The sequence below is a fragment of the Pseudonaja textilis genome, chromosome 1 (assembly GCF_049901715.1).
Source record: "Pseudonaja textilis isolate UNSWEBS1 chromosome 1, rPseTex1.2, whole genome shotgun sequence".
Classification (NCBI taxonomy): domain Eukaryota; kingdom Metazoa; phylum Chordata; class Lepidosauria; order Squamata; family Elapidae; genus Pseudonaja; species Pseudonaja textilis.
The window spans coordinates 186,496,887-186,523,483 of record NC_141990.1 but is presented as its reverse complement, the minus strand read 5'-3'; the positions used below and the strand labels follow the sequence as shown (position 1 = coordinate 186,523,483).

General features: G+C 38.2%; 1 protein-coding gene across 6 annotated transcripts in view; it reads right to left on the bottom strand.

Moving 5' to 3' along the window:
• Nucleotides 1-19,784: 19,784 nt before the first annotated feature.
• Nucleotides 19,785-26,597, bottom strand: part of OLA1 (Obg like ATPase 1) — a 111,400-nt gene continuing 104,587 nt past the window's right edge. For all 6 annotated transcript variants that reach the window (XM_026697040.2, XM_087919916.1, XM_087919912.1 and 3 more), the window contains exons 10-11: nucleotides 25,199-25,321; nucleotides 19,785-19,936 (exon numbers count right to left, since the gene is read on the bottom strand). In XM_026697040.2, the coding sequence (XP_026552825.1) occupies nucleotides 19,835-19,936; nucleotides 25,199-25,321 (225 nt within the window). In that variant the 3' untranslated portion in view covers nucleotides 19,785-19,834. The remainder of the gene's footprint in view (nucleotides 19,937-25,198; nucleotides 25,322-26,597) is intronic.

The following is a 26,597-nucleotide window of genomic DNA, read 5'->3' as shown; positions in this document are numbered from 1 at the left end:
AGGAAGCAGGAAATGGTTGGATTTCTTGCTTTCTAGCTAGTCTTTAGATCTTCGGCTCTGCTTTTAAGCACAGCCGAACCTCCCTTCGGACTGAAGGTTCTATTATTCACTGAAGACTCACGGCAAGCAAATTTTATGTGACAGACTGAACTAGCCAATGGCAGATAGATAGATCTCTGAATGATTCTGTGAGCAACTCAATCTGCCTGCCTGATTTGCCTGATTTTGGGTAAAAGTTGCTCTTTTTTTAAATAAAAAATTCAATATTTATATAATTTTTAATCATATTTACATACAAGCTATGCCCAGCCAGTCACATGACCACCAAGCCACACCCACAAATTAGGACATGCCCACAGAACTGGTTAGTGGTCCCTGGGATTTAAAATTATGAGTTTGGTGTTTCCTGAGGTCCAAAAGGTTGGCGACCCCTGGTCTAGATGTCCTAGGCAATGTCAACATGAGGGTAAAAGAAATCAATATTACAATGTTAATAGCTACTGTATATCCTATGACTGATGTAGAGAATACTCAAATGGGCAGCAGTGGTAGCTGGAGCAAACCAGGACTGGTATCTGGAAGAACAATTGTAAAACAACTGCCCAATTTATTTGATAATAATCTTCTCCTACATCAACAAATTCTTTGATCAAAGATGTGGAAGGAAGCCATTTAGCAGAAAAACATCAGTAAACGCAGATCTTGCAAATTCTGGAAAGACGGTTCCCTCAGCGTTTAAACATATGATCTGGGCTATAATTTGTCATAACTGGAGCATTACTTGTATTAGAAAAACCGAAAAAATTCTTGAAGAATTTGGAAGTTTTAAAGGCTGCAGCTAGACACACAATTTCATGGGAGTAAGAAGTCCCACTAAATATAGAGAAGACTTTCAAATAATTATCTGGCCTTGAAGATACATTTGGAAGTTAAAATGTGGCAGAACTTTACTCTAATATTCAAATGTGACGAAACAGCAGAATTTGGGGGGAGGTTTATTTACCTTTGTAGATGGGTTACAGGTTCAACTCCCAGAGTTGCAATATAGAGATATAGCCTAAAAGAAAAAGGAGATGGGAAACGAAGAAGAATACAAGCAAATTGAGACAAGGTAAGCGAAATATCAGGTTGCCTGATCCTTGGTGGAGTGAGAACAAAAAGAGGGGAGATTTTCTGCTCCTAAGAGTTACTTAAAAGTCTACATTCAAGACAACATAGGAAAGAAAAGGAAGGTATAATAAAAAAGAGAATATGAATTTATCATTAGAACAGAACACAACAAAATAACAGGTTGTCAAGGAACTTGAAGGTCTTCCGGTCCAATCCCCTGTACAAGCAGGAAACCCTATACCATCTCAGACAAATGGTTCTCCAAACTCTTCTCAAAAACTTCCAGGGTTGGAGAACCCACAACTTCTGGACGTAAGTTCTTCCATTGATTAATTGTTTTAATTCTCAGGAAATTTTCTCCTTAGTTCTCGGTTGGTTCTCTCCTTCATTAGTTTCCAACCATTGCTTCTTGTCCTACCTTCAAGTGCTTTGGAGCAGGGGTCGCCAACCTTTTGGACCTCAGGGACCACCAAACTCATAATTTTAAATCCCGCGGACCAGAGACCTTAGGAAAATCCCCCAAAAAGTCTGCTGGAAAATTCCCCATCCCGTTTTCGTACTGATCGATCATTCTTTATTTAGGATCGCAGGATACTGTCTCCAGCTCCGTTCTCAGGGGGAGGGGGAGAGAGAGAGAGACTTTTGGCTTCATGCAAGGAAAGCAGCAGAAGCAGCAGAAGTCTTTCTTTCTCTCCTCCAAACTCTGCCAAAAATGAGTCTTTGCCAGCGCAGCCTCTTGGAGCAGGATGCCTTGAAGGGTCCCAGAGACTCATTTCTGGTGGAGTTTGGGGGAGAGAAAGAAAGACTTTTGCTGCTTTCCTTGCATGCAGCTGAAAGCAGGAGAAGAAAGAAGCAGAAAGAGGCAGCCAAGTGGCCAGGCAAGGCACATGGGGCAAGTGGGGCAAGTTCCCCCACTCTGCCTTTTCCCCCCTCCTCTCACTACCTCGAGTTGTTTGCAATTCAAGTGAGGCAAGCCTTGTGTTCCCATGGGCCATGTGGGCAGCACAGCCTTGTGTTCCTGCGCAGCCTGGATTAATTGCTTTGGGGGTGCTTTGGGAGTGACATTTCTCTGTGGACCACCAAAATTTTCTCGTGGACCACCAGTGGTTCCCAGCCCACTGGTTGGCGACCACTGCTTTGGAGAATAGTTTGACTCCCTCTTCTTTGTGGCAGCCTCTTATATACTGCTAATACTAATATCACAGGTTAATGATTCAGCAGAAGCTATGAATTGGGACTGTGCCAGAAATTTCACGGGGAAAAAGTTTTTGAAGAAGGCAGAGAATTGGAAAAAAAGAAGTGGCAATAAAGAAACATCTTAGCATTTTCTCTTTTTTAAAAAAAGATATGTCCCTCTTTTTTTCCCCAACTGTCAGAGAGATCAACTCAGTTTTAGAACACTTAGGCATATCTGCCGAGTTAAAACCTATTTGTTAATGGAATTTAATTTGACAATCAGATTGGGAAATTTCTATTGAAGCCTTTAAATCTGTTAAATTCAATTCAATTCAAGGTATATATTCCCACTCTGGCATTCAGCAAAAGCAGCCATTATCTTACCTAACCGTCATAGAAAAAATATCCTTTCTTAGTTTTATAACTTTATTTGTGAACAATTCTAAAAACTTCCACTGGCTCAGTACAAAGAATGACACATCATATTCAATGTCATTTTAACGGGTCAAATCAGACCTTGGTAAGAGTTTGTCCTTTGACCATTACCTTTCTTTTAATTTTAATTTACAGTCTAGGACATGCTGATTATTTGGAAAAACTGCCAGCAATTTTATCTTGCCTCAATTGTAGCTGCAGTAGAAATAGTCATTTCTCAATTGTAGCTGCAGTCATTTCTTTGGAAAACAAGAATTCTTCTGCTTTTTTAAACAGACCCATCATCCTAGTCCTTAAAAAAAAAAAAAAAAGTCCTCCCCCTTCTTCTTCCTGAAGCATCAAGCTATTACAAAACCAAGTTTGCTTTCTAAGCTAATATTTAATTGAGTTTTTGCTATTAACATTTGTCGACATTTCAGACATATGAAATGTCAACACTGAGAAGTAACGTCATACAACTTAATGGATGCCTTTTGTCTATATTCTGCTGGAATGCATAGTAGACAGATGACAGGCTTACTTTTAAATTCCCTGCCATCTAATAGTGTTTTTTTTTCCCCTTCTTCCCTTTCCCTGGTTTTGCCTCTTGACAGCCTCTCTTTTAGTTGCCGTTAGCGGGCCTCTTATTTGAGACTGTGTGCATCTTTGTAAGTTAAAAATGGTTTCTCTTAAATGGCCTTCAATGGAGCGGAAAGTCAGTTGACTCTAGTTTCATGTCAAGAATTACTGTCAAGCAAGTGGACCCTCGCACCAATTACCTTGTCCTACAGCTGTTCCATATTCAAATATGAAAGCAGCTTTTCCCAGCAATTTTATTTTATAATAAATCTAAAGTTCAATAAAGGTTGTTGTAATAGACTAGGTGGATTGGAACGAATGGCAGCTGGCCTACCGTTGCACTCTGAGGCATGTTGACAGAACGGCAGTTTGTTTGGGTCCAAACAATCCAGCCTTTTTATCTGGAGTGGGGAAGACCATCTCCACTGAACCGTGAGGGTTGCTTCCCCGCTTGTCCTATGCCCATATCCTTCAGCACTGGTGGGATTCAAATTTTTTTACTACCGGTTCTGTGGGTGTGGCTTGGTGGGCATGGCTTGGTGGGCATGGCAAGGGAAGGATACTGCAAAATCTCCGTTCCCTCCCCACTCCTGGGGGAAGATTATTGCAAAATCCCATTCCGTCCCAGTCCCCACCCTACTAACCTGCTTTCCAGCTCCGTTCTCCTGTGCAGGGCAACAAAAGAAGACCCAGCCAATCAGCTGGGACTCGGGAGGCAGAGAATAGATGGGGCGGGGTCAGTCAGAGGTGGTATTTGCTGGTTCTCCTCAAAATGTCCGCTACCAGTTCTCCAAAACTGGTCAGAACCTGCTGAATACCACCTCTGCCCTTCAGACTTATAAGATTAGTGTCACCCTTATCATATAGACCAGATAGGAAATATGGAAAGGCAAACTAACTGTACTTTATTGTAAAGCTACACTAACAAAATCTCGAAAGTCTGAATGTGCAGTTTCCCGCCATTCCTTTTACAGCTGAACACAGCTAGTCCTCGACTTAGGACCACAACTGAGCCCAAAATTTTCGTTGCTAAGTGATAATCTTTGTTAAGTGAGTTTTGCCCCATTTGCCGAATCTTACACATTTCTTACCACTGCTGTCGAGTGACTCACTGCGATTGTTAAGTTAGCAACACGGTTGTTAAGGGAAGCTGGCTCCCCCATTTCTTTGCTGGTCAGAAGTTGCAAAAGGTGATCCCCTGACCCGGGGACACTAACTGTCATAAATATGAGTCGATTGCCAAGTGTCTGAATTTTGATCACATGACCAGAGATGCTGCAACGATTGTGTGAGAAATGATAATAAGTCACTTTTTTCAGTGCTGTTGTAACTTCGTACTGTCACTAAGTGAACTGTTGTAAGTCGAGGACTACCTGTAATTAAGGGAGAGCCCCTTCTGAGACTCTTGCTCTGCCCATTATGCAGCTGTGGACTATCCTCCCTCTTATTTGACCATCCCTTAGGCAGCATCTTTTGTCCAGAACTCCCAAGGTCATTCCCACATACCATTATATTATATTATCCTGAACATTACCCTCATCAATGGGGGGAATTGTGGAAGTGAAGATGACAGGGATTTGGGGAGAAAGTTATTGTCATGTTATCCTTGAATTTGCATATCCAGAGAAGAACAATTGAGAAGAGATAGACCTGCATACCAGATTTCGGAAGAAAAGACATTGAAAAGATAGGCTAGATCTGATGAGCACCATTTACACCTGTTCCCAAATCAGCAGGTTCTGTTCACAGCTACTCATGCCCTACATACCCTTGGATTGGACTATTGGACTATAAGAGCTGCAGTGGTACTGTGGTTAGAGTGCAGTACTGCAGGCTACTTCTACTGACTGCCGGCTGCCTGCAATTTGGCAGTTTGAATCTCACCTGGTTCAAGTTGACTCAGCCTTCCATCCTTCCAAGGTGGGTAAAGTGAGGTCCCAGATTGTCGGGGAAAATAGGCTGACTCTGTAAACTGCTTAGAGAGGGCTGGAAAAGCACTGTGAAGCGGTATATAAATCTAAGTGCTATTGCTAAGTGCTATTATTTAGATGGCTCCACTATTGATTGGATGGACTCATTCTGTCATTGGGTTCTGAATATATTTTTAATTAATTTTTATTTTTAATGTTGATTTTTATATTTTTAAATACATGTTCACGTGTGTGTGTGTGTGTGTGTGTGTGCGTGTTTAAATTTATTATTGTACATCACCCAGAGTCACTTTGTGTGAGATTGGTGGCCATATAAATTTGACTGATTAATTAAATAAAATAAAAAGAAATTTTGATGTCAAAATGATACAGTATCACCAGTGCTCATGAATTCCATTGCCAAATGTTCGATAGCTGCCAGCCTGATTTTGGAGTCCTGGCGCTGCAGCTGTATTGCAGGCAAACTCTCCAACAGCCCAGAGTTCCATTCTGATGGGCTCAAGGCTGATTCATCCTTCCATCTTTCTGAGGTTGGTAAAATGAGGATCCAGACTGTTGGAGGGAATGTGCAAAAAAATGCTTCTACACTGTAAACTTCACAGAGAATGCTCTAAGCATTATGGGGCGGTAAATAAGCCTAAAGGCTATTGCATTGGTGCTCTCCATTCAGCACCCCTGGCGGAAATATTTCATGGGATTTTTTTTTTTTACTTACAGACATTGTCCTTGTGGATCCAGGAAGGTAGAAACTGTTGCTCATGTCCTCATACGGTGTCCTTGTTATAATGGCCCAAGACTTGCTCTGATCATCCCAATCACCTCTAAATTGGAGGCTCATACTGATGAATTTCATGTCTTTAAGGGATGCTAATTGTACACTTTTTAAGGGATGTGAATTGTACACTCACATACCAGGTGGCCCAGTCATACAATTGTGCAGAATGTTTAATTAGATACGTCCTTTCATTGTCTTGTTGATTTTTTTCCCCATGATAACCAATTGTTTTTATTAAAATATTCTTTTTTTTTCTAGTTTAAAGGCTGGTCAAAGACAGTAATATATAATTTTTATTTGATTTGATATCTGCGTTAGGGCGTGCCTGTTGTCACTGTGCCACTATCCCAACTAGTTATCGATGCCATTGGGGATTGCATACTTTGAAAGATGTACCCTTGGACAGGCTTAGAATGCAGGAGAAAATCTTCCTTAAGACCAGCGTAGAAATTCAGCTAGTCTCATGGGCTGGGGAATGAGTTGAAGGCAAGGTCACTGGGAAACAACAGACAAAGGATTTCACCAGGGCAGATTTGCTTTCCATAGAAATACTGATCATCCATTGGGAGGGACTAAGGAGGGGAATAGAATAGTGTAGTCAAAAGTCTAGCTGGCTAGTACATGCCATGAACAACATTGTGAAACTACACTGCAATGTTTCTTTTTTAAAAAATGTAATGACCATGTGTAGCATTTTTATTATAGAGAGCAGAACCTCCTTAAATTGCTGTCTAAAGTAGCATGAAAGCAAAATCAGTGAAACCTCTTGAACCAGAAATCCATGAGAGAGAGAATGCACTCACTTGAAGCAGTGTTGCTTTGAAAATAATAATAATAATAAAGCCCAAAGCGGGTGGGGGGGAAAGGGTGGGGAGGTCTGATCTGGGATTTGTAGAATAAGTGCATATAGACACTCCCCCTTTAAGAAACAACCCACATTCAACAAAGGCTTGCACCAGTTTACATCCAGGTTGTCTAGGAAAACTTGCCTGTGGACTATCAGAAGGAGACCGGATCATTAAAGTCAAGGGGTATTTAGAAATTAGCTCCCAAAGGCTGGTTCCTGGCCTCTCTTTGGCTTGAACCTCTTGATGGGATTTATGCTGACAAATCAAAAAGGAGCATCTCCACAATTTGTGGCTCTGATCAAGAAAAAGGGATCTTTATCCTCTTAATCAAAGGATGTGGCTCCCCAAGTTGGATCTGTGACATGTCCCTTGGCCTCCGGTGGCTCCGGCATGCTGGAGGTTAAGGGTTTGTTAAAGAATATCAATTTTGATTAAGTGACACACATGGTATAAAATACCCCCTTTATCCTTTGGAGAAGTGAAGGTTAGAGGCCAGGCTGTACTTTTTAGTGAGTTTGTAATTAAATTTGATGTCTTAGGTAACAGGATTGGTCTTTGAGCAGACCAGTGAATGTGTGTTTAGTAAGATATCACAAAAGCTATCTTCTCTGCAGCAACACTAATAGGCTGACTACCCATCTTTTTGGAGAAGGACATTGTGGTAACCCAGAAGTCTCTCCCCTCCCTTTTCCTCATTTATCTTGATGCAGTGGGCAAAGGTCTACCATCCTTCACTCTTTGTGCATTTCAGTCCTTGCCTTTGCGTATCACTCAGCTAAGCTTTGAGCCAATCTTTTTTTAAGTTGGCTTACAGCTACTAAAAGTTCCATGAACTTACCTTAAAGATAAAGCTACTAAAATAGATTTAAGAAATATATATTTTATCCATTGTTGCATGCATGCACATGCACACATAAATATTAGAAAGGAAGGGAGAGAAACTAAAAGTTCATCTCAGGGTAACAAAACGATTTCCATTTACTTTCAAGTCCTTAGTGCTGATTTTGACTTCATAAAGTAACAGACAGTGGGAAAAGGGATTGCAAGTTGCTAGCATCACTAGCTCTCTTCTTTCCCTGTTTTAGACCTCTCCCACCTCTCTCATTTTTCAGCGTGAATGGATGCTCCTTTGAGAACCATTCAGATATTAGCTGAAGGGAGAGGATGTTGTGAGCTTAAAGTACTAAATTTATTACCATAATTAAAATTTCTCATACATTCAGCTACTTGAATATGATCATTATAAACAAGCAAAATATTTGTTTAGATTCTTGGGGCTCTCTGAATTTGGATACCTCTTTACAGAAGTTTTGTTACCATGCTAGGTGACATCACCAGTGTGAAGGAAAGTGGAGTGTTGGGCTGTCTGTATAGAAGAGCTTGCCCTACTAGCCTTAATGGGGCAATGATTTCCTCCTTGATAGCTCCTATCTGGTATCCTATCTTTATCCAGTGGTGGGATTCAAATATTTTTACCACTGGTTCGGTGGGCGTGGCTTGGTGGGCGTGCTTTGTGCACATGCACCCTTTGGGTGCGTGCACGCACCAAATGTGCCCTTTGCGCAGGCACAGAGGCGTTCTAACTCACCTCCTGCAAGCCTGCATGATCCCAGTTGCTTCAGCAGCTGCCGTACAGCACTCTTCTGTGCCGCGCAAAGCAGCTGCGCTTCAAATTCAGAGGATGAAGGTGAGTATGGGAGCCTGGGCAGGTGGGTGGGCCCAACAGCAGAGCCGTGGAGAGACTCTAGTTGCTCATCGCTGCTACTGGCTTGGCAGAACCAAATCGAACCAGTAGAAAACCACCACTGCCTTTATCCACTTCTCCTTTCCATTGATAACATTACATAGCCTGGTAATGAAACAACCAAAGTCCCAGAACTGCAAGAACCTGACAAAAAATGTTGTAATGGTATTATAATACTAAAAAGTTCACGCCTAAGCTTCGATTGCCATCAAGTCATTGTCAGTTCTTAGAAATCATGCAGATTTTGTTCATGAATTTTTTTTTTCTGTTGAAACACTGTTTTTAAAAATATGCTGTCTTGTAAGCAAGTATATTCCTCGGTTCCTTTTGGCATATTGGATTTTTCTTTGTCATCCACTTTTAGACAGATAGCATTGCATTTTGCTCAGGTGATTTATCAGATGATCTGTTCTATGGGAGAACTGCCTTTGAAGATATTCTGTGAAGCTGTCTTTGTCAAATGGGGTTTCACGAGAGGTCAAAAGGGGTTCCAAGGTTACGTGAAAAAGGTTATTCTTTGAACTGAATAATGCGCTAAGTGCTCATAATGTTAGATTTTTTACCTGCTGCACCTCATATGCCATTTTGCTAAGGATTCCACAAGAGATTATTAAAAAATAAAAATAAAAGGTTTCTGTGCTGTGCAACACCACTAGTTGCAGATATAATAATATTTATGCAGGGCTTTCCTGGTATCTGAAATGATTTCAAGGATTCCTCCAGAATTAAATGTTTGAGGAAGGCTGTCCTAATATATTGTACAAGCAAACTATTGTTAGCACTATTAAGTCAGAGCCAATAGCACTTAGACTTACATACTGCTTCACAGTGCTTTACAGCCCCCTCTAAGCGGTTTACAGAGTGAGCATAAATGTTGCCCCCAACAATCTGGGTCCTCATTTTACCCACCTCAGAAGGATGGAAGGATGAGTCAACCTTGAGCCTGGTGAGAATCAAACTGTCGAACTGCTGGCAGCCGACAGCCAGCAGAAGGAGCCTTCAGTACTGCACTCTAACCACTGGGCCACCACTCAATATCTTGAATTTATTTTGCCAGTGTTAATCCATTTTTGCTGATTCCTACTTCCTATATCAATAATTTATCTTCAAAGGTTCAGCTTTGTTAACATCTTCTTCATCGACCATTGTATCTATTGTAGTGGAGAGTGGTGCTCCTTGAGAAGATTTTTGCATTTTTCTGTTGCAAATGTAAGACAGGTTAACTTTTCCCTAAACAATGTTTCTTGCTATCGGACCTAAAGGATTTTAGAATATGTAGAGTAAAATAAAGTCTTCTTCCAAGCAAGCGCTACTTCTACTGATTCTATAGACCTACGGTATCCTGATTATAACATAAACATGTTTGTGTCATTATTTCTCCTGGGATGTTATTTCAATATTTTACTTGGAGCTATCCTTGAAAAAAGTCTGATAAATATTTGAAAAATATTGCCTAACTCAAGTGGAATTACAAAAACAAGACTCTAGAGAAGAACTGAGCTTGCCAGTTCCATATATATATATATATACCAGTTTGATCCACATTAGAATAATAGAATTTTTTAAAAAACCCATAAGGAAACTGCACATAATATGCTTTATGTATCATATAGTTTGCACATTATTTCCATATTTGCATAGAACAAATGGTTCGTGATAGCTTGTAACTGTAATAACATATATACACAACCCTTGGAGTGGTATAAATAATAACAATTATAATCATATATTGTAATGGAAACTAGTAAAGCTGATTTAAAATTTGGTTTGTTTTCATAATAATCATAACCATGAACTTACTGCCTTTTCTTCTCAGTATCAATCTTGTTAAAACATGTGGCTACATTCTGATCATCATCTTCATTTAATGACCCCATAATCCCTTGCAGAGTGGAGTCTGGGCAACTGAATGGAGCTAGCAGAGTATTTTGATGTCTGGATGCCCTTCCTGTCACCAGTGCAGTTTTGTTCAGCAGATATATTCTTAGTGTGCCCTGAGAGAGAAATATCTTCTTCTACCTTGGATTGAATTCACAGCATCCTGATTGTGAGGCGAGAGCTCCCACTTCTAGGATGTGGCCATATTCTGATGACCCTAATGAATTACCCTGGGTTGCCAATTCATTTTACATTCCTTTGCTCTGGGGAAAAAACCCCCACAAACATATGGTTTAATTGCCCTTTTTCCCCTCATTCACGGTTAGGCCTGAGGCAGGATCCTTCCCTCTTATTTCTTCCTGTGCCACATCTAAAGGTGGCATCTTACCTATTTATTTACCCATCATTTATAATGCAGATATATATGGTCGTCAAATCATAATAATTCTGAACATCCCACAAAATAAAAACAAAACACAAACAAACAAGCACGTTAAAGATGCCCATAGTAAGAGAAACAAATACGCGATAGCACACTAGACATACTTTGTTCCAAGTGAGTACACATCCTGATTTGATCTGGGACAGTTTCAAGTCTTGTTTAAAGGATAGGAAGGTCAAGATTGTTCATACCGCTGAGGGGAAGGGGAACATGGAACAAGATATACTATTGTACATTTTACGATCTTGATAGATGAAGACCAATCCAGATAAACCTGAACACATTACAACTCCTAGATTCAGAGGTCAGAGTCAGAGATCATTAGGCTAGTCTGCAAAAATATGGGCTAATGTTGGTTAGGCAGAGTTAAGGCTTCTCCATATGTCTGGTGCTACCATCTGTTGTAACATCCTAACTATATTAACCCACATTTGGTGATTACCACTGCTATCGATACTATAGCTACAATATCTATTGGGATTCTTAATCATCCAGATCAAAGTTCTCCCAAAGGTGCTTTTCAGAAGGCAACTGGACTTCCTTGTTTTTTTTTCTTTGAAAACTTTTTGCTTCTCACACAAGAAGCTTCTGAACAAAAGAAAGCTTCTTAGATGAGAAGTGAAACATTTTCAAGGAAAGAAAGCAAGAAAGTCCAGATGCCTTCTGAAAAGCACCTTTGGTACAGCTACAATAATGTTTCTTTTTTAAAAAAATGTTTGGGAGGACTGCAGGTCCATCTTACAGCTTGAACAAACAAACAAAAATATAGTTATAAATAAATGAATTGTTTATTTATAGTGAATTATGCACAATGAGAAATAAATAAACTGAACATCTTGCCTTTGCCTTTTAGTGCTATTGCAATAACAGCACACAGATGAAAAGGAATGGCATTTTATAAAGCATAACATCATAAAAGTTTATGAAGTGCTTGTTGTCAGCTTGACACAGCAGATTTAAAAGATTGAAGGACCATATGCTGGCATTGTAACTTTGAACAGTCACTAAATGAATCTCCCCCAGATATTACTTAATAATAGTCTTTACCTCGTCTAATTAATCAAATCAAATCAATAATATATTACTATTAAGTCTAAATTTGTTGCCTAACTCCATCATGTGAACTGCTTATTTGTGGGACAGGAAAGGATTATTCGTAAGGCAGAAGATATTAATGTATCAGGAACAAGAGGAATAATAACATAGGACATCCTCCCTGTCTTGTTTAGTTTCCATTCTGTCAGCTGATTTCTGTTTTGAAATCTATAGATAGCAAATAGAGATGTGATGTATTTAAAATAATAATCAATATTCTATATTTATAACAAAAACAAACTTGAAAATATAGTTTCCTAATACCATATTACAACAATTTTCTTTCATCTTGACTGAACAATTTTTTTTATTATGCTCAGTAGCTGTTTGCTACCGAAATGAAATGGCTTAAATTTATGATAGGATATAATTATTAAAACAATTTCTCCCCAAAGGATAGAATCACTGTACTTGGATAAAATTCTACTATCACTCATAGGAGAGAAAATAAAGCACCATATTAGCATGATTATCCCTCTTTCCTTTTTTTCCACAAGCACCAACTTAAAACTCTTCTTAACTTTTATTAATTCCTTATTCTTATCCCTGTAGAAATATTCCCTGTTTCTATCCTCCATGTCCTTTGAGGATTTCTTGTAAAAATGCAGCATCAGCTTCCATGAGTCTTTCTCAGTGAACTGGCTTAGTGGAATTTGTATAAAAATGGCAATCTATGTTCAAAGAGCTATGGTTTCTGTGCAAAAGAGAGAGAGAGAAATATGCAGCTTTAGTGATTGATTTGGTATTTTGCTAGGGATATTTGCCTGGCATTGTGTGTAGAAAAGGTTGAACAGGTGACCTTTGGTAGGTTGCCAAGGGAGGGCTATTGTCTCCTTGGGAATTCTAATGGCTTTATGACTTCATCCCTGCAGGCTAAAAACAAGTCAGTTACTGTCAGTTATCAAGAGTGAAGATGCTTTCCAAGAGGTCAGTTGGTCTTCAGTAAGGCTCCTAGATTCTGGGAAACTTCTCTTTTTGTATCCAACTAGGTTAAGTTAAGAAAGGAGATGGCTGGGGAGAGAAAAGGGACGAGAGGAGAGGGGAAGGAAGGGGAGAGGAGAGGAATGGGAAGAGGGATGGGTATATGATGGAGGAGGGAATTGAGGGTGGGGACTACAATTAAGAGGGGATTGAGGGGAGGGGAAGGTAAAGGGGAGGGGAGAAGGGGAAGACAAAGTGGGCATATGTGCTGGGAGAATGGGAAGGGGAGGGAGAAGGAGAGGAGTTGGAAGCAGAGGGGGACGGAGAAAGATGGACTTTCATCAGCGTGGGAATTCTAATGGCTTTATGATTTCATCCATGCAAGCTAAACTGTCAGTTACAGTTATCAGAGTGAAAATGCCTTCCAAGAGGTCAGTTGGTCTTCAATAGGACTCCTGGATTTTGGGAAACCTTGGAAGGAATTGGAAGGGAAGGGAAGGGAAGGGAGGGAGGAAGGAAAGAAAGAGAAAGAAAGAAGGAAGGAAGGAAGGAAGGAAGGAAGGAAGGAAGGAAGAAAGAAAGAAAGAAAGAAAGAAAGAAAGAAAGAAAGAAAGAAAGAAAGAAAGAAAGAAAGAAAGAAAGAAAGAAAGAACGAACCTGCTGGAATAATGTCATCTTGCGCCTTTTTTGTGTTTGAACTTTTTTTCACTTCCCTCCCCATGTACCTACGTCAGAAATTTTCTTTCTGAGCTCCTGAAATTGTCATTAAAAAAAAAAGATGACCATTTCTAAGACTAAAATTCCACAAATTGAGAACCACTGCTTTAAGTGGTTTACAAATGTCAGCATATTTCCCTAACAATCTGGGCCCTCATTTTACTGATCTCAGAATTATGGTAGGTTGAGTCAACTTTCAGTCCCATCAGGATCGAACTCCAGACTGTGGGCAGAATTAGCCTGCAATACTGCATACTAACCACTATGCCACCATGGCTCAGGTTGCTTATTGTTATGAGTTGAATCAAACACAGTGTTGTTGTTGTTCTGGTCAAAATTTAATGTTTAAAGCCATGTATACCCAGGTATAGGCAAGTGCTGAGAAATCTTTTGACAGACATTAAAGATTTTTGTTTTAGATCCTTGCAGCTATAGGGGGTAATAGAGAAGACCTTGGAAAAACTATTGTTAACAACTGTCATCTAAATATACATGCATTTTTACTATCAGTATCCAACCTCCTAATATTACATTCTGCAATTATTACCATGTTGTTTGCATTAATATAGTATTGTTATAACTATTAATACAGTACAACAAGGGCTATAAAGTATAGAACACTGAAACACTGCAGGCAGATTACTTTAGCAATGAATAATACAGCCTTCCAGATTTGGTCTCGTTTGATTCTCTTTCTCTTTGGCTCACTTGTCTTAAAGAGCCCTAGAGAAGGGGGGGAAAGGGCCAATTGTCAAAGAAGGGAGACTACAAGCTAATGTACCAGCATTTAAAGTTCATTTTGCTCCTCTAAATAAATACATATAAAAATATATTAGCTGAACACCCATGCTTCGCGATGACACTATATGATTGGGCTATGCAAGAGAAATCCGGTTCACAATCCATTGGCTCAGTGGTGGTCGGTGATTGAAACACATAAGGGAATATAGCTCCTGCCACTTTGAGTCCAGTTCCATAGGTGGAAGGCGTAGACGTTAATTGGTGAACTACTGACATTCAGTACTGTATTAAGGAGCCCCAGACTGCTCCTGAGTGAAAGAGTGGAACATCTGCCAGTTGAACTGAGTTAAGTAAGAGAATGTGAGGCAACTGGCAGTTGGAACAGAGTTCTTTTCAGGTGGCGAGGGGGAGTAGAACTCCTTAGCATCGGAGCATGTTAATTAATGTATAAGAAATACTAATGATCTGATGGTCATTTCGAAAAATCCTTTCATTGCGAGCACCTAGAAGCCAAGAGGAACATATGTGCCAAATTTTAAGTTTGTAGGCTTTACGGTTCTGGAGATTTTGTGGTGAGTGAGTGGTACTCGGCTTTTATATACAGTATATAGATAAGGCTCTGTTGTTGCCTAACCAGAAAGAGATCCAGATCTAGGACCATTTCCCATATACTTTTTGGGAATGCTCCTTTTGGGGAATATAACTGTCAGCTCTGTTTTCTAGGACTAATGATCCCAATAACAATTTTCCCTGGATTCATTTTAAATTTACTATCACTCATCCAGACCTGTTACCAACTGAGACAGGTATTCTGAGAAGTTAAGCAATACTGGAGATGTCATGGAGAAGGTGTTCAGGACACTATCCACATTTTGATAAGGGGGTTGTACACCCTTGAGAAATTATTTGAAAGAAATTCTCCAGAGTTTGTACAAGAACAAACACAGTCTTTCTCTGTTATTCATTAAAGCAGCCTATTTCTTTTCAGGCTGCAAGAGTTGCATTAACTTCAATGAACTTACTGCTTATTATTGCAGCATTTCTTCAGATTCGCATGTTTTAATGACTAGCAAAGATGTGCTGTGCTTACAAAGTACTTCTCCCTGATCATTTTCAAAGCATTCAACTGCTCTGACTGAAAAGTTATAATTCCAAATTTTGGATTTCCTCCAGAGGTTTCAGATGGAGTGAAGGCAGAGTTGGGCCTTGTGAGTTAGTATGGTATAATTTCTAAGTCAAGGAACACATTCCTTCAAGTTATGTCATTTAAAATTTGTCTGATACAGACTTTTAAGACATAATAACTCTGCCATCCTTCAAAAACGTTGCAAAATTACCATGAATACATTTCCATGAATAATTTAGTTTGCCATCAGCAGCTCCCAGTCAGTCCCTCTCTCCAGATCAAAGCAAGCATACCTATTTGGTAGAGCCAGTAAACATAAAATTTGAAGTTTATTAAAATCAGTAAACTTTAAGAGTTAATTGGCCAAATGAAGTAAAGGTGAAGCTTAAGGGGGGAGGGGGGGAGGGGGGGAGGGAGAAAGAAGAACTGTGGAGAAGAATATATCTTACTACATAAAATATTTATATAAAAATGATAGAACTTTTAAAAGCCACTGGAATAAATACTGTGGGTCAGCAAGATTCCCAAATTGCCTTTGGCTATTCTAACTTTATAGCACACAGTAGCAGTAGAATAGATATGGAAAATATATCACTAGTTGATCTCTCCTCTACACTGCATCATTAAAGAAACAAGTTGGTAGATGGAGGTGATTTATACAATAAAAGAGGTTTTGTAAATTAGGACACCACTAATTATGTTTTGGTTTGCAGGTTACAAGCTATGTTACGTAAGGGAAGAAATCAGGTGAAGGAATATACTACTTTTAGCAAGCCTACAGCACCACAAATTAAAATTGATCCGATGTGTTTACATGAAGAGTTCCCAAATGACCTTTTAAATGATTGCCATGGATACCTCAATGCTATCCAGAGATGTTGCTGCAGAAATCTCATTCAAGGCCTCATCACAAGCCAGGGAAGATTCCACCATCATATATCAGGGGACCAGCAGGGAAAATGACCCTCTTGTAACTTGAAACAATTCCAGCAAACCGCAAACTTACCGATCAAGTGCCCACACAAACCCTTCCTATACAGTCTATTTTGCCATAGCAAACGTTCTCAAATGGACCTTTGGTTCTGCGTTATCATAATTTGAATAGAGCTTCTTGCTCGAGTTTGTGCTGTGACCGCTTCAGACTTGCAATGGACGACTGTTAGTCACCGTGCATCCCTATTTCTCATTTAAGCAGCAAAATGTAACTACTACATGATGATAACTCCAAATATTATGTCACAAGCAAAACTTTTCACAGGGCTGTTTATTTTTTAACCCTTATTGATAAAAACCGGTACATTTCTTTTGATTCTAGGAAAGGGGGGGGGGGGCGGTAAAATACAACTATTTACTGCCTCAAAGATTAATGCTTAAACTTGAGCAAGCAAACGGTATGTTAAGAGCTGTCACACACCTCCAAATCAATGCACTGATGTTCTAAAGTAGTAGTGCAGAAAGAAAAGCCCCTCGATTTTAAAACAGAAGAGGTTTTCATATACATAAGCCTGCTAACGATTTTATCTCAGAGCACAGGTTCCATTTTGGATTAAACAAAAGCTCTGGATTAATTTTCTCTTAATACGCTTGAAATATTAAACCTGTCACCACTGCATTTTCTGATTATTTCTTGTTTCCATGTTTGTTGATTATAGATATTCAGAGTTCATGCTATGCATTTGTACATGCGCTCCTTACCAGCTTATTTTTAGGACTGCATTTGACAGTGATTATTCTTCTCCTGCTTAACTGACAAAGCAAAGAAAGGAATGGGCACAGAGAGAGAGGCCAAGTGACAGATGGGATGGCAGAAAACTGAATGGCCTTTGACATCCTGAAACAGAAGGGAGAAGAGTCAGTGAAATATAATTAGCTATAAGCATCTAATATATTAATGTGGCTTCTCCAACTTCTACTGAATAAATATTCCTTCAAGTTCATATAAAATGAGACATTTAACAAGGAAGCTTTCGGCTTCTTAGGTAAGCTCCATGTATCAACATAGAACTTAATCAGAAGCTGCTAAAAGAATCTGTAGCATTAGGTTGCATCCATGTACTTTTAAGTCATAATCCAAAAAATATTCAGCAGAGCAGTCCACCCTTTTGATTCTCAATACCCATTTGCATGTGTTACGGCCTCTTTGAGAAGATATGTCTTTTTTTTCCTGAAAAGACCACAGAAGCCAACTACAAACATTGCAAGAATCAGATTTTACTTTGTTGATACTTCACTTGTAGTAGCAAAAGTATTGTTACTCTCTGTTGCATTGTAACTCCCCCGTTTGACGAACCCTGATCTAGAACAAGGGTGCACTCTTTTTCTGGGTAAAGAATATCCTCAGCCTTTCAGTGAAATGCCAAGGGTCATATTCCTCCTTCAACCCGGAAGCGGGCAGGAATTAAAATTAATGATATACCGGTAATTAACATGTATTAACTCCTGATATATTTAATAATTTTCCCCTTCTTACAAAAAAAAGTATAGCTCAGAAGCAACTTTGGAAAAGGAAAAGGTTCAGGGACCAACACTGGGGAAATGACATAAGATTCCTAATTGTAGGTTGTACACTGAAGAAGCAGATGTGCAGCTATTTAAATGTGAACCCTGAACTTAGTCATGCTTATTAAGGTAATATATGAAACCACACAAGAACACGATGAAAGCAAGGATGATAAGTAGAAAGCAAGGGTAGAGGAGGAGGACAAGGAAATTCAGTGAGTGGTATTAATGTAAACATAGCCTCTTTTTCTTTTCTTTTTCTCATCTCAGTTTTCTTTCCGTTAGCTGAATATTTCCTTTTCTGTCTCTGCACTCTGCAGAGTGATGCTTTCTTTCAAAAGGAAAAGCATGATGGGGTTGTATGTTCTAAGGGTCTGACAAGGACCACAACACAGTTTAATTCAGAAGTACACTAGAGGTAGTCCTTGACTTATGACCACAGTGGAGCCCAAGATTTCTGTTACTAAGTGAGACATGTGTTAAGTGAGTTTGGCCCCATTTTTATTACCTTTCTTGTCACAGTTAAGTGAATCACTGCAGTTGTTAAGTTAGTAACAGGAGATTTTGCAACCTTCTGACAAGGTCGTGTGATTTTGCAACCTTCTGACAAGCATTTATTGGGAAAACCAGATTCACTCAACAACCGTGTTACTAACTTAAGAACTGCAGTGATTCCCTTAACAAAAGAGGTGAGAAAAGTCATAAAATGGAGCAAACTCGCTTAAAAAATTTTCTCACTTACCAACGTAAATTTTGAGCTCAATTGTGGTCTTAAGTTGAGGGCGACACATACAATAATGATCAAGAAGCTAAAGAGAATACATAACAGTCTATTCACTAATTTGTTCTCCCACAATTCATCGAAAACTGCTCAGCTGTAGAATCCTGTTGGAAATATTGAATTCGTGGAAGTAACATGGCCTTTCTCTATTCAAGATTATTTTCAGTGTCTCTGTCAATGACCTGCAACCTTATTCTCGGAGGACAGCACAGTGCGTTAGAACCCTACAATTTACTTTTCAAGGAAAGTCACTTTCAGAATATTTCGTTCACGTATTCCAAGAATTGGATTCAAAAGCACAGCCTGCTTTCTCCCAAAGGTCACTTAAATCATAATTAATTTCTGTCAAGATTTTTAGTCAATATCCTACACAAACATAATTTCTTCTAGATTTCTAGTGAACTGCAGCCACAATCTCCAAATACATTAATAGTTTGCTAAGCCGTCCTAATCAACTGATTGCAAAAGAAGGCTTTCTCTTAAGATACAATTGTAGCTGCCCCACATCGCCACTTCCTGTATCATACACACGTCTTAAACTTCTGTAATCAGCATCCACCAGGTGCCGTATCGCATTCAGCACACCCCATTCAGTCAATACAGACATCCCCAAACACACAGAGGCTGGTTTTGTCAAATGTTTTATTGAGTGTAGACATCTGGAGTACTGTAAAACATGCATTATCTGTAGATTCAAAAAGGAGCAAGCCACATTGTCCTCACTGTCAAACATGTCAGGCTTGGCATATATGATGGAGATTAATGAAGTATCAAGAGAGTAATATGATCCTGGAAAGCTCCTGCAATTTGGAGTAGTCTTAATCACTTGAAATGCAGAGCTGTTCACATTTAAGTGAACTTGTACATTCATTGGAGGTGTCATGATTTAATTCAAAACAAACACCAGGGATTTGATATGGGGAGGAATTCTTTATTGTTAGAAATACACTTTGCATCTTTCCCGCCCCATCCCCACAATATCCCTTTCTAAATAAAAACTCATATGCTTTTTTTTAAGTAATAGAATTTAATTCTGAATAATGAACAGATTGAATAGTTATTTTTTCTTCGGCTGCTGAGGTGTGTTAAACTTAAAGAAGATAATATCTCCATCTTCAACGATGTAATTTCGGCCTTGTTGTCTGTATTTTCCAGCAGCCTAAGAGACACAGAAAAACAGATGATGGAATTAAAACCGTTTCTGTATAAAGAACCGATAATACTATTTTTAAGAACAGTTATGTGTTTTCAGTACAATTCATAAATGTTTGGTAACTTTAAACTTCTGGATCTGAGCAAATCGGATTGGTATAAATAAACACTATTTATTTACTCCTATGAAGTTAACTTGTACAAGTAAATGATAACCAGAATTCTGCACATCCATTACATTGATGGGTATGACTTAATATTAAAAGTACACATAGGGAAGAGATATTTTTGTAATCACCTCCCCCACATTTTTAAAACTTCCAAAACCTTACTGAATAAAACAGCTGCCATACTTTTGCATTCCTAATATACTATGCTAGGCAGACTGTTCCAGTTTGGGGGTGCTGCAATTAGGAAGAACATTTAAGGAATCGTACCATGTCACAAAAAGAAAATTTCAGAGGATAAGAGGCCTGGAAAGAAAAGCTTATGAAGAGTGATGGGAGGCATTGATTAGGTTTGGTCAAGAGAAGGCAAGATTCCATATTTTTAGGCATCTGAAGGCCTCATACAGAATACAAACAGAAACATTCAAGGAATGAGACAAAACAATAAAGAATGGGTTTAAATTACAAGGAAGCAGATTTTGGTTGATTGTTGAGGAAAATGTTCTAGCTGTTAATAGCTGTTCAGCAGTGGAATAAACCACAATGGAAGTTGGTGATCACTTCTTTATGGGACAAATTTAAATAAAGGCTGGGTCTGTCTGAGATGCTGTACTAGTGGATTCCTGCAATGGACAGTGGGTTGGACTAACAGTCACTCAGATCCTTTCCAACATTTACATTTTATATTCTAAGACCCAATACTGTGAAGTATGAGAGTAAGAAAATTTAGAAAGTAGTTTTAGGAAGACCATTTATTTTTTTTCTGTTTCAATCAATGAAGCTCTATACAATCTAGCAACCATAAACACTCTTCATTTTCTAAATATGCATTTACGTCAATCACAGTAGCTGGATTCAGAGAACTACAGTAAAAACTACGAGAGAAAATGGCTGTCTTCTGTTCTGTAATGGACTTGTAAATGTGACTGTACAGTACACACACACACGCACACACACACACAGACAAAACCAGAAAAAAATGCTGTATTATATACTGCAAATGCCAGGGAGCTATAAAAGGATTCTGAGAATTAGCTTGTCTATGTTACATAAATGGAAGATCGCCTATAGATATCATGTAACTTTTGTCATAAAATCTTTTTTTTCACTAAGTTTGAAATAGCCTGTCATATAGTAATAATGTATATCTTTGATACTTCACAATCCAAGGCAGAAAAGTAAAATATACTGGTTAAAACCACTCTCTTAGCCTCACCTAAACAGTACGGCATCCAAATGGAGCAAATGATCATTATCTTTACTCAAATTTCTAGTGCTCAATACAACTGAATGAACAGCAAGAACCAGAAAATGAAAAATGACAGAGGAAAACTGTTATAAGTAGATGTAAGCAAGACTGCCAAAAAGTCATGTGAGCACTTAGATTTAAGGAAAGAAAAACAGAATATATATTTCAGCGTAATGCATTTAGAGAAGTGCAAATGGGCCTTAGTTTTTATGTTCTTAACGACCATTCAAAAAGAATGGGATGTTACATGAATAAATCACACCATTCAGAAAAATATATTCATTATTTCCTAGAAGTTAATTTGTTATATAGGATTGACAGATCTGCTCTGCATGACCAGCTTCAGAGAAAACAGGAACTGGGCTGATTCAGATAAGGTTGGAATGCAAGGCTGTGTAATTAACTAATTTTTAAGATTATTATTATTATTAAGGTTGTGTTCACTTGGAAATGATTTACAAGAAGCACTTCAATCAATAATTAAGTGCAGATACAGCACCTCTCTGCTATTCACTGAGGTACCCAACTTTTTAAAGTTTTTTTCTACATAAATGCTGCTGTTTTGAGCAGTCAGTTAGCTCACTGACATTAAACTCTTAAAGCAGCCACGACTTTTTCAGGCTTGTGTAAAGGCCCAAAAAGGTAAAATTACTTTAAGGAGTAGCAGGGTGTTCATACAACTTCTGAAGCACTCCTTTCAAATCATTTGTGGAATTATGTACAGCCCTATTCTCTTAAAAAAAAAAGGAACAGGAAGATGGCAACAAACATCTACAATTCTATTTTCAAAGGCATTTTAAAGATAATTTATGGGAAAAACATTGATTATGCAATTAAGAAGCCAGGACAGATGTGGTATTACTAACATTCAGAGTGTATTTTTAACAACAGTGCCTTTACCATACCAGCTCTTTCCCATACAATAGTGAAATGTATTATGAGAACAATCTGACATGTTCTCACATTGTATCTTGAGTGCGCATTAAGCTTCACTGGATTTCTTTTCATTTATATAATTAAATCAAAATGATTGCAATATTGCAATGTAACTGTTAACGTGCATGCTTTCCAGAATGTGTTTAATGCTCATCTTTTCTGCCACTTTAGTGTTACAATTTGGTATAGCACCCTTGGGGAGTTCCTTGAATGCTTCATCCAAGGCTTTTGGGTTTCTTATGAATTTTCAAGATTGCGTCACTTCTTTCTTTAGCACATTCACTGACTTCCTTTTCCCTACTTCCTTTCTGACCTCATTTGCATTTCAAACCATAGGATATTTAAAATGGACCATCATCTCAACTTTCTGAGATGGCAGACAGTGGGAAAAGGTAGCTAGTCTGGATGAAGTAAGACCTTTCCACAAGTAGCCCAGAGAGGGAGGTAATATATTCATGCTCTACGATGCCAATCATCATCTTCTTTTATATACGGTTAAAAGGAGGGGGCAAGAGAAAGGAACAACTGCTGCCATCTTTGACAATGTAGTACTCTTCCAAATTCTGGGTGGTGTAATCTCAATATGTCTGGCAGCTGAGGAAAGCTAAATTGGTGGAAGAAGAGAAGAGTAAAACAGAAAAGCAGCAGCCACCACCGGATTTTGTGGGCATCCAGCTTTGGAACTAAGTTGCTGGCCAGCAAATGGTATCATTTCTGTGGTAGAAAGGCTGGGTGATACTTGCTTAATGTGCTGCATTCTCAGAATAGTCTGTTTCATTCATTCAAAGTGGCCAAATGTATTGTTTCCACAAAGTGGGCATAATCACTTTTAATTAAATACATTCTGACATAGTACTACAATATTATGTATTTTAGCTACCAGTTCACAATTAATTAAAAGAGACTGTGTTCCTTTAAATTCCCTAGACGCCATTTAATCCATTTTCACTGCTATCAGAAACACTGGCTGGGAAAAAAAAAATCAATACCCATTTGTGAATCTTGAGTATGTATTAAACAAGACACGTCTAACCAGTTCATTTGCACTTGAAAGCAGCCATCTGTAGAAGCCAGCTTTGCCTAAGCAGATATGATTGCTAATAATGTGATATCCCTATAGACTACAAAGCCCACACAGAGCTATTCAGTGTATAGTTCACAGCACTGGCATTAAATTAGTTATGCTGTACTAGGGTTAAGACACATATAAAATAAACTTAAAAATTATCTGCTTTATAACACAGAGAGTAGTCAGAGCCAATAGCCCCTGCTGTCTCAACAAACCTGGAAATTCCAAAAAGTATAAACAAAAGAGTATAAACAAAAATAACCAGTGACTTATATTGCTTATGTTATTAACTGGTTCCAAGATACAGTCCATGCAATGTTTTGGCTTTTCTAACTTCATCATTGCTTAGAATAGAACTCTGCATTTTTATGAAAAATAAGTTGCTCTATTTTTACATATCGGCTCCAATATCGTAATATCCAGGTTGCACAACATGTCTAGGCATTACTCAAATCAAAGCACCTAGAAATACAGGATATAAAATTTTGATTAGCACAATAGAGCTTTTACAGAATATTACAGATATTCACATCTCATTGAATGTCTGTTGTTGGTATTTTGTACGATTTGACAAATACATGAGCTTTTTTTTGCCTAAAGAAAACAATACAAGATTTCCATATGGTTATTGTTTATTTGTTTCTTCTTCCCAAGAAGGAATGCATGCCAGCACAAACCAACTAGGAGATTCTTCCCCCTCCTCCCTCTCCCTCTCTCTCACACACACCCCTCTTTGCACAGCACACTTCGTGGGGTTCAAACAGACCTATTAAAACCCTGCTGCTCAATACAATCTCCTTTAGCGATACAGCTGAGAATAACCTACATTTGAAATTGCATTATTGCATACTATATAAGCTATCAAGTAGGAGACAATAAGATACAATTTTGAAAAACCCTTTTAATGCATTTCGGCAGCATGCTCTGAATATTGGACTAGGTTAAATTTAACTCCCTTTTTATTGTTACAATGCTATAAAACAAAAAAGACAGCACAATGGCTAGCTAAGGACTGAATTCCTGCTTCTTCAGATTTCCAACACCCCGAAACAAGTTTCTTCGGAAAAGAGGAACCCCAATTTCAGTTCAGGCTATGAGATCCTTTCTTGCCAGATTTAATGCAAATCTAAATCTGACTGAGCTGGCTGACTGATCTAATCGCAACACAGGAAACTCTGTTGTAGGGCACATCTTTGGGCATCTAATCTGCCTCTGCCCTCTAGCGTTTAGAAATAAGATCAAACTCCCCATCTTCATTAAGTCAAAGCCCTCATCCAACTAGTAGAATAAAACCGTTTCATTAATTTCTTCAAGCAATAATAATAAAACCACAACTCGATGATTACAGTCAGAAAATCCTGATACGGTTCTAACATAAGTATATGATTTTAATAGGAGACACGTTTTCTTAAATCTATAAATAGGTGAATAATTTTACAATTAAGTGTACAATAAAGCATTTTCTTCAAATATTTGCCATTTTGTTATGCCACACCCCCAAAGCAGCCTCATTTTTTAAAAAGAATGAATGGGTGCTAGGTGTTATATTTCTGAAATAATCTAAAAATGGCATATCGTTCTTTCATATAATTATCTTTAATCAGTATAGTCAGCAGTGCTAGACAGTACTACTCTGCCAACATAAAATTTTAATTTTGTGCTGGCTCATAATTGCTCACATTTGTATGATAATTGTTATACCTCAAAACAGCATTTTCTACTACATCTGTATTCTTTGCCAAAATGTAAAGCAACAATAGATTTGATCTCTATTATTAGAATCAGATGCACTTTCAGTGAGTGAAGTCTTGAAATAAAAGGAGATTTGGAAAGGAAAGGAAAACTTACCTTGACAGCCACTTCTGAGCCTCCTTCTTTAAAATCTACAAATTTCATTACTTCAGCCATAATGAATCCCTTTTCAAAATCAGTGTGAATCTTTCCAGCTGCCTGAGGAGCCTTGGTCCCTTTCTGTCAAACCAAGACCAAATTAACTGTGTTTAGGAAAACTGATTGTACAACAGAGATGTCTATATTGTGCAATGTTTTCAATATCTTCTGAAACTTCGTTTCAAAAGGTCAAGGAACAAAATGATTAATTTTTAATACTGGTCATTGATGGACATTTCTACAAGAAATAAACAAGTATTAAAGAAAGTCTATTTTATTCCAACACATACCAACAACTGTATTGATTTTGCACAGTGTATTTGAACAGAAATCTAATGTTCACACTAAAAAGAAATAAGCAAACGCAATAACTTTTAAAACGGTACAGTTTTAGTCTTGGGTAAAATTATTATAATTTCTCTGAAATTCAATAAAAATAACATGACCAACTATAAATCCCCCGAACAGGTGTGTGTATGTATGTGTGTGTGCGCGTACACACACACACACACACACACACACACACACATAGAGTATGTACAACAAAAGCTGCAGCAAATGCATGTTTGAATTGCATATTTACAAAACAATGCAACAACCATAAACAATCCACAACCACTTATATACATGCAAATGATTCAGACACATTTCAATGATGAAGAATGCATTACAATTGTTTTTGTGGGCTGATCTGCACGAGCCTCTATTCTCCGCAGGGAAAGGAATTTGAAAAATAAGGGTGACCTAAAGGCTGCTTAACAAACCATGTTGAAGTGCTAAGAAGTCTGACATTACAAAGCACAGTTTTTATAATATAAGATGTATTGGATTAATATGGCTACTCACTGATGCTTCTCTGACTAAATATCTCAGCACATTAAATCAAAGATACTTACAATCCGTCTTAAGATAAACCAGCTTTCAGATTTCTAGGGAGGGAAAGAACCTGCTCCTGAGTGCAGAAAGATCTTTGAAGTCACTATTCTGAGCTCAGCCCAAGTGTGATAGGAAGCTAAATACACTTTCAAAAATTCAGCATACTGTTGAAGGGGCTAGGCATCTGTGGCGTTTATTTTAAAATGAAGCTGACGGAAGATTGCATAGACCGAGATCAATTATTCTGAGAAGATATAAAAGCAGTGCCAATAATATCTTGTGTAGCTAAAATAATTGAAGCAAGAACAGATTAAGACAGAAAATGTTGTGTTTACTACCTTGAAAGAATTGATAGAGTTTCATTATAGTCTGTAAGGATATTGTCATTATATGCATCTGGAAAAAAAAATACTCGCTTTTATATTAAAATATATTTACATTAAAAAGCGAACCATTATACAGCTCAGCTTTTACAGTCCAC